This window comes from Leuciscus leuciscus (assembly GCF_965113295.1).
Source record: "Leuciscus leuciscus genome assembly, chromosome: 21".
In the NCBI taxonomy this organism is placed as follows: Eukaryota; Metazoa; Chordata; class Actinopteri; order Cypriniformes; family Leuciscidae; genus Leuciscus; species Leuciscus leuciscus.
This window is the reverse complement of record NC_138745.1, coordinates 33,641,596-33,657,749: the sequence shown is the minus strand read 5'-3', so window position 1 is coordinate 33,657,749 and position 16,154 is coordinate 33,641,596. Positions and strand designations below refer to the sequence as shown.

The window sequence follows — 16,154 nt, the reverse complement described above, 5'->3', positions numbered from 1 at the left end:
TGAGTTTATCTATACTTGCCAAAACTCGTTATGAAATCAATGACGCTGCTCTTACTGTACTTACCTCATGTTTACATTGGTGAAATCATTAGTGAGAGAGCAGAATCTGCATTGCAATGATAAGATCTTCATTCACACGATCAACAGGCTGTCATCTGCTCAATGCTCATCACTGCAACCTTTTATGTGATTGGAATAGATCTAAATACTTAAAAAAACTTGATCATCTCGATATCTAGGATTGCCAACTGTCCCGAATTAGCCGGGACGTCCCGTATTTTGGGCCTAATTTATTTGTCCCGTACGGGACCTCCCTTGTCCCGATTAAATAGACTGCTACGCTGATCTAACCACTGGCTGAAACAACAGCAACACGACACTTGAGAATGATCACGACACCACATCATCCACAGCCCGCCCCACACTCACGCGCATCATTCGAATAACAAACTCTCAAGTGAGAATTAATTATTCATTTGGGACACATCATTGTTTGATTTGCGAACAGAATCCTCTGCTGTCTGGTCCCGGTTCGAGCCGGACTCGCGCTAACGGCAAATCCTTTTCACTGTCCGGCCGGGTTTTGATTTCGGCAAATCAGTTTTGGTGAATTCAAACAGTGCGATTATTGTTCATGAGTCCAACATCCAGCCACGCAAGAAAACATTAAATCTTCCTGAGGGAATAATATGCTGATGTGATTTTCTGCCCAAGAAACATTTATGATTATTATTAATGTTTTTTTTGTTTAGTTTTTTTTGTTTGTTTTTTAATCAGGATTCTTTGATGAATAGAGGGTTCGAAGTAGATTTATCTGAAATAAAATAGCTTTTGTAACATTATAAATGTCTTACTGTCACTTTTGATTACTTTAATGCGTCCTTGCTGAATAAAGTAGGCTTTCATTTCCTTAAAATGTATAATGTTACAAAAGCTTTCTATTTCAGATAAATGCTATTATTTTGAACTATAGTTTGTGTGTAATGTGACTTTTTTGTGTGACCTTAAAATTCGTTTTAGAATTAACATTAAATTGTACATAAATAGGTTAAGCAAAACAAATGTGTTTATGTCTGAGACAATTTTAAACACATACGAACCTGAAAGGCACAATATGTAATTTTATTGCTTTAAAAATAGCAAAAATCACTATATCTATGTTATATATATTTTTTAGTTGTGTACTTACATTATCCCGACTGTTTCCAACAACTTTCAAACCAGGAGAAATTTTAATTTAATTCGAAGACACGGCACGTTTCTTTATTCCGTTTTGTCGCAGTCATATCCGCGTTGTCCCTGGTTTCCGCTCGTACTGCCATGGTAACCAGAGCTATGAACCAGAGCCCTCTGATAGTAACCAAGACGACAGACGTGGACCACTGTAGTTCGCAATGTCTATCTGCACGCTGTTGTTCTCTTACGAGAGGTACTCTCGTACTGCGTAAATCTTACGCTCGGGGAAATCTCTTTTCCGCGAGATACTGAAGCCAAAAAATTATCCTTAATTTTGAAATAATGTAAAACGCGTTGCGGCAGCATGCAGACATAGGCGAGACAGCTCGCGCGCCTATTGGCTGCCCTGCGGCAACTGCAGCAGCCTATCGATAAGGCCCTATCGTGACGTCATCACCAATGGGGGCGCTTCGCGCCCCATACGTCACGTCCCGCCGAAACGGGCGTGGCCTGGGGCTATAAATATAGCATCGAAAGGCTAGCTTACCGATTTTTCATCTCTTCAGCGGAGCTCACGCATCGCTGGATCCAGAGAGAAGAAGCCGCGCCGTGGAAACAGCATTTCAGTGGGACGAGTTCGGTACCTGGAGTCGCTCGCCGCGCCGCCTTCAACCACCGTTCCTGCTACGCTATCCGGCGTTATATCCTTTTATTGCATTGTGTGTGTTCGCCGCCGCGACTCACACTCCTTCTCTAAAAGAGCAGAGCGTCTTTTTCAAGATGTCTCGTCCATCCTGTGGCTCGTGCCGAGCCCCACTCAACGACGGGGACCGCCATGTCATCTGCGTTTCCTGCCTGGGTGAAGGACATGCGGCTCTAGCGCTCGCTGACGGCGGATGCCCTCACTGCGAGCTTATGCCTATGGCGACTCTGAGGACTCGCATGGCAACTTTCCACGAGCCTGCACCTCCCGCTTCGACGCCGCGCCGTAAAAAGCGCCGTGCTCAGCGGATCCCTGAGCCTCCCACCGAGAAAAGCTCGCCGGTGCGCCTGCCAGCTTCGCCGTCTGCTTTTCTCGAGTCTCTCACTCCCGGACAGTGGCCGCCGCTTCCGCCGGAGATGACAAGGAAGAAGCGGCAGTTTTCGAGGAGGACAACTGCTCTATCCTGGCTTCGGACAGCGAGGATTGGGCGAGCTCTGTGGACCTCGCCCCTTCTTCTGCCCGCGAGTCGTCAGGAAAACGGGCCAGCATTGAAGCTGAGCTGATGCGTCTGCTCACACAGGCCACAGAGAGCCTCGGCCTCGAGTGGTCCGCGCCCGCCGAGCCTACACGCAACCGTCTGGACGGCTGTTTTCTGCAAGGGGACCGCGTTTCCACGCCCTCAAGACCCGCCCCGTTTCTTCCTGAGCTTCATGCAGAACTGGCAAAGTCTTGGAGCGCCCCTTTTTCAGCCAGGCTACGTTCCTCTGCTTCGGCGGCATTCTCCGTGGTGGACGGTGCCAAAGACAGAGGATACCTCGCTCTCCCTCTAGTGGAGGAGGCAGTAGCAGCCCATCTTTGCCCGCCCTCTGCTGGACGGCGGACTAAGACGGCGCTACCTTCAAAAGCCTGCCGCGCTACTTCCACCCTGCACAGTCGCGCTTACACCGCCGCTGGGCAGGCTGCATCAGCGCTACACACTATGGCCACTCTCCAGATCTTCCAAGCTAACCTTCTCCGAAAGCTGGACGAGGAAGGCACGGAAGCAGTCAACGTGGCGGATTTAAGGAGCGCTACGGACCTCGCTCTCCGCGCTACGAAATCCGCTGCACAGGCCATAGGGCGGAACATGGCCTCTCTCACCGTTGCTGAGAGACACCTCTGGCTGACGCTTTCAGAAATGCCGGACTCGGAGCGCTCTGTGTTCCTCGACGCCCCCGTTTCTGCTACTGGCCTCTTTGGATCGTCCGTCAAAGATTTCGCGGACAGATTCGCTGAGGTACAAAAGACGTCGCAGGCCATGAAGCACTTTTTGCCAAAGCGCTCTAGCTCCGCATCAGGCCGCTCTAAACAGCCGTCTGCTCGCAGCTCGCAGCCACCGCCCCCCGCCGCCGCTTCACAGCGTCGACAGGCCCGGGACCAGAGACCACGCTCTCGCTCTGCCGGCCGCCGCCCCCCACAGCGTGGGACTCGGCCGAAGGTTGAGATGAAGCCTGAGGCCTCAAAGTCTTCCTAGCCAGCTTAGGAAAACGACGGTGTTCAAGCCCCGCTGCGGCCGGGTTTCCACCAAAACTTCCCGCTCGTCCAGTTCCATTACATGCGACTGTTCCAGTGTACTCTACAGTAAACAAGTCGGTTACATTACCCGCTTGCCTGTACACAAACGCCGTTTTCACGGCGACCCAGATAAATCCTGTAAAGAGCGTATTTTCTGGTATTCCGGCCACGGCCGACGGTGTTATGAGTGTAGTAAAAATGCCCACTGCCCAGTGCCCATTCCTACACACAGACACAGCCCGCCCCACAGGGCTCGCGCACATAAAATCGACTCATGTCGATTGCGCACAGAATGTAGTGAACGTGCCCACGTCCCAGTGCCCACAAACACTACACGCTGCATGTCTCTCGGTTTCTGTAAAAACGAAACCAACACACATACAACCGACTCAGGTCGATGGTGTTTTCAGTGCAAATGTGCCCGCTGTCCTGCGCCCACATTCACTCACAGACATGACGAATCCCTCGGTTTCCCCCACGCTCGCCGTCTCTCAGCTACCTGCCGTGAGAGAGCCGAGCGCGGGCGAACCGCCCGCTGTGATCAAAACACTCCCCGCCTCGAGCGCTGCAAATGCGGTGTCTATAATACAGCATACCGAAGCTCCCCGGTCGCCACTATGTCACGACCAGAGCTCCGATCTCATTCAACCCTTAGCTATGCATGCACATGCGTGGGCAAAGCTTCCCGGTGTATCAGAATGGGTGCTGAACATTATAGAAAGAGGCTATTCGCTACAGTTCGCTCGACGTCCCCGCCGTTGTGCGGTGCGAGTCGAAACCACGGTAGAAAAGGAAGTAGCAAGTGTACTTCGTACCGAAATTGCGAAACTGTTGAGCAAAGGGGCAATAGAGCCTTTATCTCAAGCTCAGAGCGAAGGGGGGCTATACAGCAGATATTTTCTGGTTCCGAAAAAAGACGGGGGTCTCAGACCCATTCTAGATCTAAGACAACTGAACGTAGCGCTTTCAAAACGCCGGTTCAGAATGCTCACAACCAAGAAAATCCTCGCGCAAATTCGCCACGGGGACTGGTTTGTGTCAATAGATCTGAAAGACGCGTATTTCCAAATACAAATAGCGTCACGTCACAGGCGATTTTTGAGATTCGCCTTCGAGGGCCAGGCTTATCAATACACAGTCCTACCGTTTGGCCTGTCCCTAGCACCCCGTACATTCACGAAGTGCATGGACGCAGCCCTCGCTCCCCTGAAACTTCGGGGAATGCGAGTTTTGAACTACTTGGACGATTGGCTGGTTCTAGCTCAGTCACATACGGAGCTCATAGAACACAGAACCATTTTACTCGAACGTCTCGAGAATCTGGGTCTCAAAGTCAACTGGGCGAAAAGTTCACTGTCTCCCAGTCAGAGAATATCTTTTCTGGGCACAGAACTGGACTCGCTGTCAATGACAGCTCAAATATCGCTACAGCGCAGATTGACTATTCAGCGCATGACAGAAACCTTCCGCCGCGGCACTATAGTCCCGCTAAAGAAGTTTCAAAGGATGCTCGGTCTCATGGCAGCAGCATCCACAGTTCTCCAGCTGGGTCTGCTTCGCATGCGCCCACTGCAGTTCTGGCTACAAGCGCGAGTACCGCGTCGAGCATGGACTTCAGGTCTCTTTCGTCTCAAGGTCGATCAGAAATGCGTCTCAGCACTGATACCCTGGAGAGCGACCGACTGGTACCAGTCAGGTGTAAGCCTGGGGACTTCCTCGAGTGTGAAGGTGGTGTCCACGGACGCCTCCACCTCGGGATGGGGAGCACTGCTCGAGGGCAGACCGTTTTTCGGCCAGTGGTCAGAACGGGAAAAGCTTCTGCACATAAACTGCCTGGAAATGATGGCAGTCGACAACGCGCTGAGGCGCTTTCGTCCCCAAATAGCAGGACACCACGTCTTGGTCCGCTCGGACAACATGTCAGTGGTAGCCTACATAAATCGCCAGGGAGGCATCACATCCCGAAACCTATACAGGTTAGCGAAACGCCTCCTGGTATGGGCTCAGCACAATTTGCACTCGCTCAGAGCAGCGCATGTGCCTGGCCACCTGAATGTGGGACCAGACAGACTGTCCAGGAACAATGTTCCAGCAGGAGAATGGTCACTGCATCCGCAGACAGTCCAACTGCTGTGGCAGACATTCGGCAGAGCAAAGATAGACCTGTTTGCGTCTCAAAAAAACGCTCACGGCCCGGAATTTTTCTCAAAGAGCAGGGATGCGCTGGCCCACGTCTGGCCCCGCTGCCCGCTCTATGCCTTTCCCCCCATCACGCTCCTACCTCAGGTATTAGAGCGGATCAGGGAAAGCAGATGCTCAGTGTTACTGGTTGCTCCGTTCTGGAAGAACCAGGCTTGGTTCCCAGTTCTTATGCAGCTGACGAGCACTGCCCCATGGCCAATACCAGTGAGGAGGGACCTCCTCTCTCAAGCCAGGGGCTCGATCTGGCATCCTCGCCCGGAGCTTTGGTCCCTACATGCGTGGGCCATCAACGGGTACCCTCTGATATCCCAGAGGGAGTGTTAAACACGATCATGCAGGCTAGAGCTCCCTCTACGAGACGGCTCTATTCCTCAAAATGGTCAGTGTTCTCCAGCTGGTGCACAGCACGCGGCTTTTCACCCCTGGACTGTGGAGTGATGGAGGTTCTCTCCTTCCTACAAGAGCTACTGGATGAAGGCAGAGCCCCATCCACGCTCAAAGTCTATGTGGCGGCTATAGCAGCGTTTTCCAAACCAACGCTTGGTCAGTCACTAGGAAGGAACGATCTGGTCATTCGGTTCCTTAGAGGAGCTAAGAGGTTAAATCCTCCCAGACCTCCCTCAGTCCCCATATGAGACCTTTCTACGGTCTTGGAGGCCATGAAGGGTGCCCCATTTGAGCCTATCCAGTCAGTAGATATCAAACACTTGTCTTTCAAAACGGTGTTTCTTCTGGCTCTCGCTTCAGTGAAGCGCATAGGGGACTTACAAGCGCTCTCAGTGAGCGCGACGTGTATGGAGTTTGGGCCAAATGACTCGAAAGTCATACTCAAACCAAGGCACGGGTACGTCCCTAAATCCCTCAATACACCGTTCAGGGCCCAGGTAATTTCCCTGTCTGCCCTGCCGGTCTCTAACGAGGAGAAGGACGCCAGCTTCCTTTGCCCAGTCAGGGCGCTAAGGGCTTATGTGTCCCGCACGTCTGTTTTCAGACAGACGGAGCAGCTCTTTGTTTCACTCTACGGACGTTCTAAGGGACTCGCCGTTTCGAAACAGAGCCTATCCAGATGGATAGTCGATGCTATAGCGCTGGCTTACACCTCTAAGGGCTTGCAGTGCCCATTAGGTGTCAGAGCGCACTCCACGAGAGGCGTGGCCTCGTCGTGGGCTTGGTCTAGTGGGATTGCCTTGCAAGATATCTGTATGGCGGCAGGCTGGGCCTCCCCGTCTACATTTATAAGGTTTTATAACCTAGAGGTTCCCGCTCTGCAAGCTAAGCTGCTTTCAGTCTAAAAATCGGTACTGTCTGCCCCGAGTACGTCCGGCCCAGAATACCGAAATAGCGCGAGCAACGCTCGTTTAGATCGCGCAGCTCTATGGGCAATGTGTAAGACCCACTATATTCATCAGTCCAGGCCGGGGTCGCCCTGACTGAGTAAATACCATCACTATAACTGTTCTTATAGGATGCTGCATTACAGGAATGATGCTATTCTAGCCACTCTTCCTGGGCTCTCTGTGAGTCACTTATGATCATGTACTACATGAGCCCGGGCACCTGCCCTTGGGACTTTGGTGCTGGATCATAGCATGCACGGCGTTTTACACTGTTTCCCCTAGCGTAAGATTTACGCAGTACGAGAGTACCTCTCGTAAGAGAACGTACTCGGTTACTAACGTAACCTCGGTTCTCTCTAGAGAGGAAACGAGTACTGCGTATCTTGCCGTGCCTGCGCACGCTCCGGTTCGCTCCGGCGATGAAAAACCGGTAAGCTAGCCTTTCGATGCTATATTTATAGCCCCAGGCCACGCCCGTTTCGGCGGGACGTGACGTATGGGGCGCGAAGCGCCCCCATTGGTGATGACGTCAGGGCCTTATCGATAGGCTGCTGCAGTTGCCGCAGGGGAGCCAATAGGCGTGCGAGCTGTCTCGCCTATGTCTGCATGCTGCCGCAACGCGTTTTACATTATTTCAAAATTAAGGATAATTTTTTGGCTTCAGTATCTCGCGGAAAAGAGATTTCCCCGAGCGTAAGATTTACGCAGTACTCGTTTCCTCTCTAGAGAGAACCGAGGTTACGTTAGTAACCGAGTACGTTATTTCGTTCAAACATTATGGACCATGGCAAGCAGACTTTGGATAAAAAAGGAGAACTAAACTGAGAATCACTATCAGCGCAGTGTTTTCGAGATGCCGAGAGCTCCCATAGACAGTAACGCTATATAAACGAGAGCTCCACGTCCGAGACTTCAACCGCTCCTACATGTACTTTATTAAACAGGTGAGCACATTTACATAAAACTAATCAATGTTATATAGCTCAACATGATGAAATGTTAGAATATGATCTGTTTGTTATTCTAATGTTGATCTAGCTTAACGTTACTGCTAGTCTCATACAGACAAACTAACACATACATTTCAACACATTGAAATGCAGTTTAGTGTGATAGTGTAATGTTAGACCAAGTGAAACAGCGCTGCGTTACCTCACAAGTTTAATTTGTCTAATAAACTGACCTGTGAGTTGTAATTCTGCACTCGTGTAGTTCGGTAGAATGAAATGTCCATATTCCTTTTATATCTGCGGGACTCGCGTCGCGTGTGGAGCTGATAGCTGTCTCTTAGCAATCCCGAACTGCTTCATATCACAGTCATGATAAAAGCATTGATGTATTCAGTCATCCATAAACATTATTAGATCGGTCGGCTTGACGTTGACGACAAGATCCATAATTCTTAGCAAATGTTGCGTCATCAAACTACGCCTTTGTTATTGTAAATATGTTAGCGACCCCTAGTGGAGAAAAAATTCCATAGTGTACGTTGAAATGACATATAACCTACTAGGTTGATTTTAAGTGTCCCTTATTTTCCTGTAAAGAACCACGATTGTCCCGCATTTTTCTTTTCTGAAGTTGGCAACCCTATCGATATCTGTAATAGTAAAAACATATAATAGTTGTAATGAGTTCCACATGTAATGCTAGCTATTTCATATGCAAGCATGTCAGCCAATCACAGCAGTGGGCGTTTACACTGAAGTCTCACAGCCAATCACAGCAGTGGGCGTTTACATTGAAGTCTCACAGCAGACACGCCCCTTCAAACAGAACGTTCAAATCAGAGGCTAAAATCAGGCTAGGAAAAATGTCTTATTTCTAAGTTATTAAAAATTTTGATCTTAAAAACATACTAACATTATAAGGGCACCCCAGGAAACATTATAAAATAATAAAATAATCGATGTCATCGGACCTTTAATATTACTGAACTAACATTGGAAAAATAAATTGATGACAGTACTACATTGCCATTGCTATTCTTTCTGAGCTCTGTCAAGAGATGTGTGCACAGACATTCGCAGGTTGTGTGATAGACACTTGATGTGTAAACAATAAAAAAAACACAGTATGTTCCTGGTACTGAATCATGTGCCAGAGGAGTTTTTAGTTTTCAGTTGTATCGCTGGCTGTGTTCCAACAAAACATTTCGTCCATTCCAGGGCAGGTGTTCCCTGTAAACAGTGCCAGGACACAATTTAAAATCAGTCAACTTCCTCCTAACCCACCACAGGTGCAAGAGCATCTTAGAAGAACGGTAAGTCAAATCTTTCCATTTAATGTTACTCTCCATAAGCTATATTCTCTCACAATTTGTCCTTATTTGTGTAATGAAATGAACTGCAATATAAAATTAGGAAATTATAAGGAGTTTGCTATAAATGTAATTAATAAATATAAAGCAATTAGATAAGTAAGTAGCTTAATGTGTTTATGATTTTATAAAACAGCAATATGTGTTCAATGAATATTCAACTTTATCAATGCGTAATACGTAATATTAATATGTAGTAATTATATAAGTTATTTGTTGTTAAAGATAAATATAAAGTGGGACCTTTTAGAATTTTTTTTTTTTTTCAACTGCTTCAAAAGTTGCTCCAACAGACATTTTTTAAAGTTGAAAATATTTAATTTATAATAAGTTATTATTATTTATATTCAAGATTAGGATTGGTATAGTGAGGATAATAAATCTCCCCCTGATTACAGAAGAAGGACTCCTACATGCTGGTTTTATCTCTAACTTCATCATCATGAGATTATTTCTGGTTTCACAGCTTCTGCTGGTGTTCATATCAGTCCTGACACTGAGTAAGGTTTAGTTTCTGTTAGATTATCAGTCTTACAGTATGTGGCAAAGACTATATAAATATGCAATCCAAATTTAATAATCTCTTTCTCTTTTACAGCCAGGGCACAAACAACAACTGAAACATCAACTGACACATCAACAATTGAAACATCAACTGACACACCAACAACTGAGACAACAACTGAGACAACAACTGACACACCAACAACTGAGACAACAACTGACACACCAACAACTGAGACAACAACTGACACACCAACAACTGAGACAACTACTGTACAACCAACTGAAATACGTAATATTTTTATGTAGTTTACAGAAGTGTTTTTTAAGGTTTTTTTTTTTTTTTTTTTTTTTTAGCATTACAACAATACCAGCACAGACAACAACACTGGCCATTACTAATATACTGTCGCTAAATTGTGTCAATTGAACAAACCCAAAATGAACCTGAGAAATCAGTTTATCGGGAAAGAAAATGTATTGTCTTTCTTTTTTATAAAAAGGACCAAAAATATGTATTATCATATTCTCTGACTATCAGTGGCAAGTAGAAAAATCATGGATCAATGCATGATTAAACTGGAATACAGTGAAAGAAATCTGTGCTCATCAAGTGAGTTAATGAGGTATTTTATTTGTTTCTTTCAGAAACCACCACCACAGAAACCACCACAGTTTTACCAGGTAATAATGCTGTGATTGATAGATGACTCATCACACGCCTATGCAATGTAAGATAGCACATAGATCCGACAGTTCAGGAGGCCAGGGCGGTTTGGCTTTGTGGTTTTGCCATGCAAGCTAGCCCACTATGGCCGGGGACATATAGCCACATAATTTTATGATTTCATGGTGACTTTAATGCTCTTTTTTATTTAATATGCATTACAGAAAACACAAAAAACAACACCAACAACTGCAAAGCCATGGACTGGTAATTACAGTCCTTTGAATTAATCATATACACTCGCGTCAGAATTACCGAAATTATGAGATTGTGACTTGTGATAAAACACTCAAACCTTTATCAATCTCTGAATTGGACTTCACAGTGCTGATAAGGTGCTTTTCTGCATGCTGCCTTTCTGTGTACGTCGAAGCCAGCTCTAGTGTTTTTTTCCATAAGGCACAACAGGTGTGGCCAATGAGAATGCGTGTCAAATGGGAAGGGGATCATGCTGTAGCATACATTGTACTGTATTTTTTATTTCATATGAAACATAGTCCCATAACAGGTTCCAGTAATGTTTGGCAAACAGGTGCCGGTTGCATAAACCTCTAAGACTAGTCTTACAAGTTAGACATCAATTTATTTTCTTTAAGATGGTTCATAGCTTTTTTAAATCAGTTACATAAAACATAAGCCTACTTTGATAACAAAAACAAAAAAAAAGCGGACCAAACAAGCGTACCGAGACCTCCTGGAAGAGGTGGTCCCTATTACCCTAAACCCATACTCCACCCAGTGTTCTCCAGTGGAACTACAACAGACATTTAAATAGAGCATAATGGCTCTTACAGGTACCATTCACAACTTCTGACACTGTACTGTACCGAAACATTCAGTGGAAACGAGCCATAAGTGTTTTTAAGTTCGGACTAGACTTTAGACTGAGTGGGACGCCAACCACTTCGGAGTAAACCAGTACCTGCGTGACTCATCATGTCAATTACTCATCATAAAGGTCATTTTGGCTTCATTATGGCTTATAACTTTTGCCATAAAGTTAAAATATTTGTCATACCTGACCAGAAGATGTTCAACCCTTTTCCTAACGGTAAGGATTAAAGGATATCTGTATACTAAAATAAATATAGCTAACGTTAGCATACACTGGTACTGTAATTTACACAAGATCGCAAACTCCATGAATTATCAGCTAATGTTATGATGTCTCTTCAGTTAGATAGAACAAATAAATGTCACATTCGACAAGGAAGTTGTAGGTTGTGTTTGAATAATTACTTATCCTAATTATCTGAGGTAAATTAAACGCAAATCTCACGTATCCTTGCTCGATGACGAATGAGACGGCCCAACGGTCGGTTGAAATTTAAAATGCTGATTCGCGCTTCAGGGCAGTGATGAGTACATGTTGTCCAGTGGTTGTCCAGACACCCTAGGCACAACCTTAAGCAATGGCTCTGAACGGTGGTTCAATGTCAACATTGTGACAACGCTGTAACAACCTTCACCACACAACGTAGTCATAGCAACCTTTTGGCCATGTTGTTAAAACGTTGTTAGAAGGTTGGGTATGTTGTGCCAACTTCTGTGTTTGCTGGGATTTCAGTACTTCTTGAACAGACAGCGACTTAAGCGCATACTTGTTGCATGTTAATGTTTTTGTTTTTTTTACCTTTTTTAGGAACGCACAGAGAGCTTTTCTGGTGTTCTACGTCAAAGCCAGCTCTGGCTGTGGTTGTTTTCAAAAAGCACTATTTTGGTCTCATCTGAACTGAACCATAGATTGTGTTCCCATAAAAGGTTCTAGTAATGTTTAGCAAATAGGTGCTTGAGTTTGTGGTTTGTATGCTTGTTTTATGGCAACCCTTAAGTTATGTCTGATTTTAATTTAGTAGACTTTCTGAAATACTTTCTGAATAAAGAATCGGGCTTATTCATCCCCAATACTGATCCTTGAGATTGGCTCTGGACATTGAAATACATGATTCTGAGTCTGAGAATGAGAACGTCACTTTTTGTCATCCTGTACTGTAATTACGACATGGCGTGAATGGAAAAGTTCAGTTTGTGTTGTCGACACGTCGAAAATACTCCTTTTTTCTGTGCATTACATTAACCTATATAATGTTGCAGCATGTTTGCAGAAAGTTTCCTAGAATTAAATGAGAAACATTAAAGACACATTAAGGGAATTAGGCTTGTTGGGTACTCAACAGTTTTGTCTTTTCTAAATGAAGAGATGCTCTACAATTAGCTGTGTATAACTTAAAACTCATGTAAAGAAGTCAGGGGGTCAAGAAGTCAAAAAACTTTTTTTTAACTCCACTCCTTGGTAGATCCCATGCCACATGTGTGTAACTGTAATATGAATAGTAATTTCAATTATTTAATTGTCTAATTGATTTTTTTTTTTTTTATGTTTTCACAGACCCCTGCTATAAGTACACTATGCTAAACGATTTATGGAGATCCACCAGCAATCAATTACAATTATCATATTACAATGAAGTTACCTCTAAAGTAATGTGTGACACTGAGGTCAGCTGGAATGGCTGGTACCGTCTCTTCATTCAGGGTCAGAGCGTTCAGATGCCAGACTCATGTGTTGATAAGCGAAGCTGTGGCACTCATGCTCCACTGTGGCTGAAAGGAGGACATCCAACAGTTGAGGATGGAGTGGTCACTCGAGCTGTCTGCGGTCACTGGGACAATAACTGCTGCCATTTCCAATCCAATCCCATTAAAGTGAAAGCCTGCCCAGGCAATTATTATGTCTATGAGTTGGTGCGCCCAACTACCTGCTATTTGACATACTGTGCAGGTAAATATATTTGTGTTTGAGTAATGCATTACATCTGTGAGTTTGTTAGTCCGACTGTCTAAATACATTAATGTGACTTTTGTATGTAATTGATTTTTGGATCTGTTTATTAATCATTATACATTAAATGTTTTACAGATGTTAGGAACATTAGCATCAATAATGCTACTCTCACTTCAAACACAACTTTGGCAGGTAATGTAGTATTCAGTGCCTTCTACTGACTACAGAAGTTTTGACGCAATGTAACATGAAAATCTATCATTCAGTAGGGGTGTGTTTCTGTCTGTGGGCAAAAACTGCAGATAAATCAGTCTGAAATTTGCAGATGCAAAATAAACTAGTCCCTGTTCATACCATAATGTACAACTACACATATCTACACAAACACAAACATATATTATACATATAATATATATAATTCAAAATTACCTGTCCAAAAAGTGCATATGCCTTGTATTTACTCTAAAGAAATGTTTATTCTGGATCTGACTCAAATGTACTTTTCTATCTTGTCATTGGTCTAACATAAATTAGTTTAGTTGACTGGAAGTAAAACAAATCAAATAACAAATTTGTGATTCATGCAAAGCTGCATGACCACTGACCATATTGTTTTGCTGAAGAAAGCTGATATGCAATTCCATAAAATCAGTGAATATTTAAAAAAAACTTTCGCATTTACTGCACTTGATATCTATTTATATATATATTAATTGATTAATCCATGTGTTTTGTCAAATACAACACAAGTTTCCTACACAGACACACACACACACACACACACACACACATATATATGCATGTATATATATATATATATATATATATATATATATATATATATACAGTATATATATATATATATATATATATATATATATATATATATATATATATATATATATATTAGAGAATGTGAAGCAGCCCTTGGTCGATTTGCTTCTATTTTTTCAATGATGGAAGCTCCATAATATAATATTATGGAGCTTCCATCATTGAAAAAATAGAAGCAAATCGACCAAGGGCTGCTTCACATTCTCTAACACACTCCTCAGTCAGTTTGCTTATATTTACCAAGGTGCCAATATTAGTGGAGGGTGTTGTATTTAAAAATATATATATTTTGTATTATATTTATATTTATTACAGACACTGTTACTGATTGTAACAGTGATCTGTAACAAAAGATTGGATGACGCGTCATTTTCTTTTATTAAATCCAGACAAGACAGAGGTAATACTTATCGGTTCAAAAAAACGCCCACAAAACCTCGCACAATACAACTTTAACATCATAGGATGTTTCAGTCCTGTTACTTTATCCTCTACAGTAAAAGACCTGGGTGTTATACTTGATTGCAACCTGTCTTTTGAAAATCATATTTCATATGTTACAAAAACGGCCTTTTTCCACCTTAGAAACATTGCTAAGCTACGTAATATGCTATCAGTTTCTGATGCAGAAAAGTTAGTTCATGCATTCATGACCTCGAGACTAGATTACTGTAATGCTTTATTAGCTGGTTGTCCTGCATCCTCAATAAACAAGCTACAGTTAGTCCAAAATGCCGCCGCTAGAGTTCTTACGAGATCAAGAAAATATGATCATATAACACCGATTTTATCAACATTGCATTGGTTACCTATAAAGTTCCGTATTAATTACAAGGTATTGCTACTGACTTATAAAGCCCTAAACGGCTTAGCTCCAGTCTATTTAACGGATCTTCTATCACCCTATAATCCATCGCGCTCTTTAAGATCACTAAATTCAAGGCTTTTGGTCATACCTAGGATATCCAGAACCACTAAAGGAGGGAGAGCATTTTCACATTTGGCTCCAAAACTCTGGAATAGTCTTCCTGATACTGTTCGTTGCTCAGACTCGCTCTCCCAGTTTAAAACTAGATTAAAGTCGCATCTCTTCAGCCAGGCATTCATATAATATTTTTAATCTTACAGTTCAAAATACAATCCGGCCTCTAGCTCATAAATGCCAGAGGAGAACTGGCCCCCGACTGAGCCTGGGTTCTCCCAAGGTTTTTTTTCTCCATTAGGTCACCTGATGGAGTTTTAGGACACCATTAGGTCACTTGATGGAGTTTTTCGGTTCCTTGCCACTGTTGCCTTTGGCTTGCTCAGTTGGGGATATTTTGGGGATATTTAATTTTATTTTATCAATCAATAAATTCCACTTGAAACAAACCTTGTTGTATTATTTTAATTTAATACTGTGAAGCTGCTTTGATCTGTATTGTGAAAAGCGCTATACAAATATACTTGACTTGACTTGACTTGTTACCTAGTGCACTTTATTTCTTCAAGACCATAGAGATTAATTTAGTGGTTCAATATTTTACTTTCCCATCTACATGAGTCCATCACCAGAAGGCATTATTGTCAAGCTACTAATCATAACCAGTCCAGATTCAAACATGAGCCCCATAAATCAGTGTGAAATGTTAACATCAGTGAACAGAAATGTTTTTTGTTTTTTTTGTGCATTCTCTTGGCAGCACCAGGAATATTCTACCCATTCGGCTCAGCAGCAGGAGACACAAGAAACGCTGCTGTTGATGATGGAAACTCCTCAGTTATTCCACTGTTGAGTCCATTTCTGTTCTTTGGCCGCACATACCAGCAGATTTATGTAAGAATTTGATTTCATCTTGATTCAAAGTGAGTGGTGGATGTTTTATAAACTCATCTGTGATCCTGTGGCTGTGATTTTGATGATATTTCTCATGTTTCAGGTTAATAATAATGGACACCTCACATTCAACCAGGCTTCATCACAATATGTTCCCTACCCCTTTCCTGCTAATGGAAACCAAGATATAATTGCT

General features: G+C 43.6%; 1 protein-coding gene across 5 annotated transcripts in view; it reads left to right on the top strand.

Annotated features, from left to right (window-relative positions):
* The first annotated feature begins 9,109 nt into the window (after positions 1–9,109).
* The window catches only part of LOC309485186 (uncharacterized protein), a 92,439-nt gene continuing 85,394 nt past the window's right edge, over positions 9,110–16,154 (top strand). For all 5 annotated transcript variants that reach the window (XM_082151896.1, XM_082151899.1, XM_082151897.1 and 2 more), the window contains exons 1-4: positions 9,110–9,235; positions 9,691–9,792; positions 9,891–10,088; positions 10,445–10,480. In XM_082151896.1, coding sequence (XP_082008022.1) covers positions 9,735–9,792; positions 9,891–10,088; positions 10,445–10,480 — 292 coding nt within the window. In that variant the 5' untranslated portion in view covers positions 9,110–9,235; positions 9,691–9,734. The remainder of the gene's footprint in view (positions 9,236–9,690; positions 9,793–9,890; positions 10,089–10,444; positions 10,481–16,154) is intronic.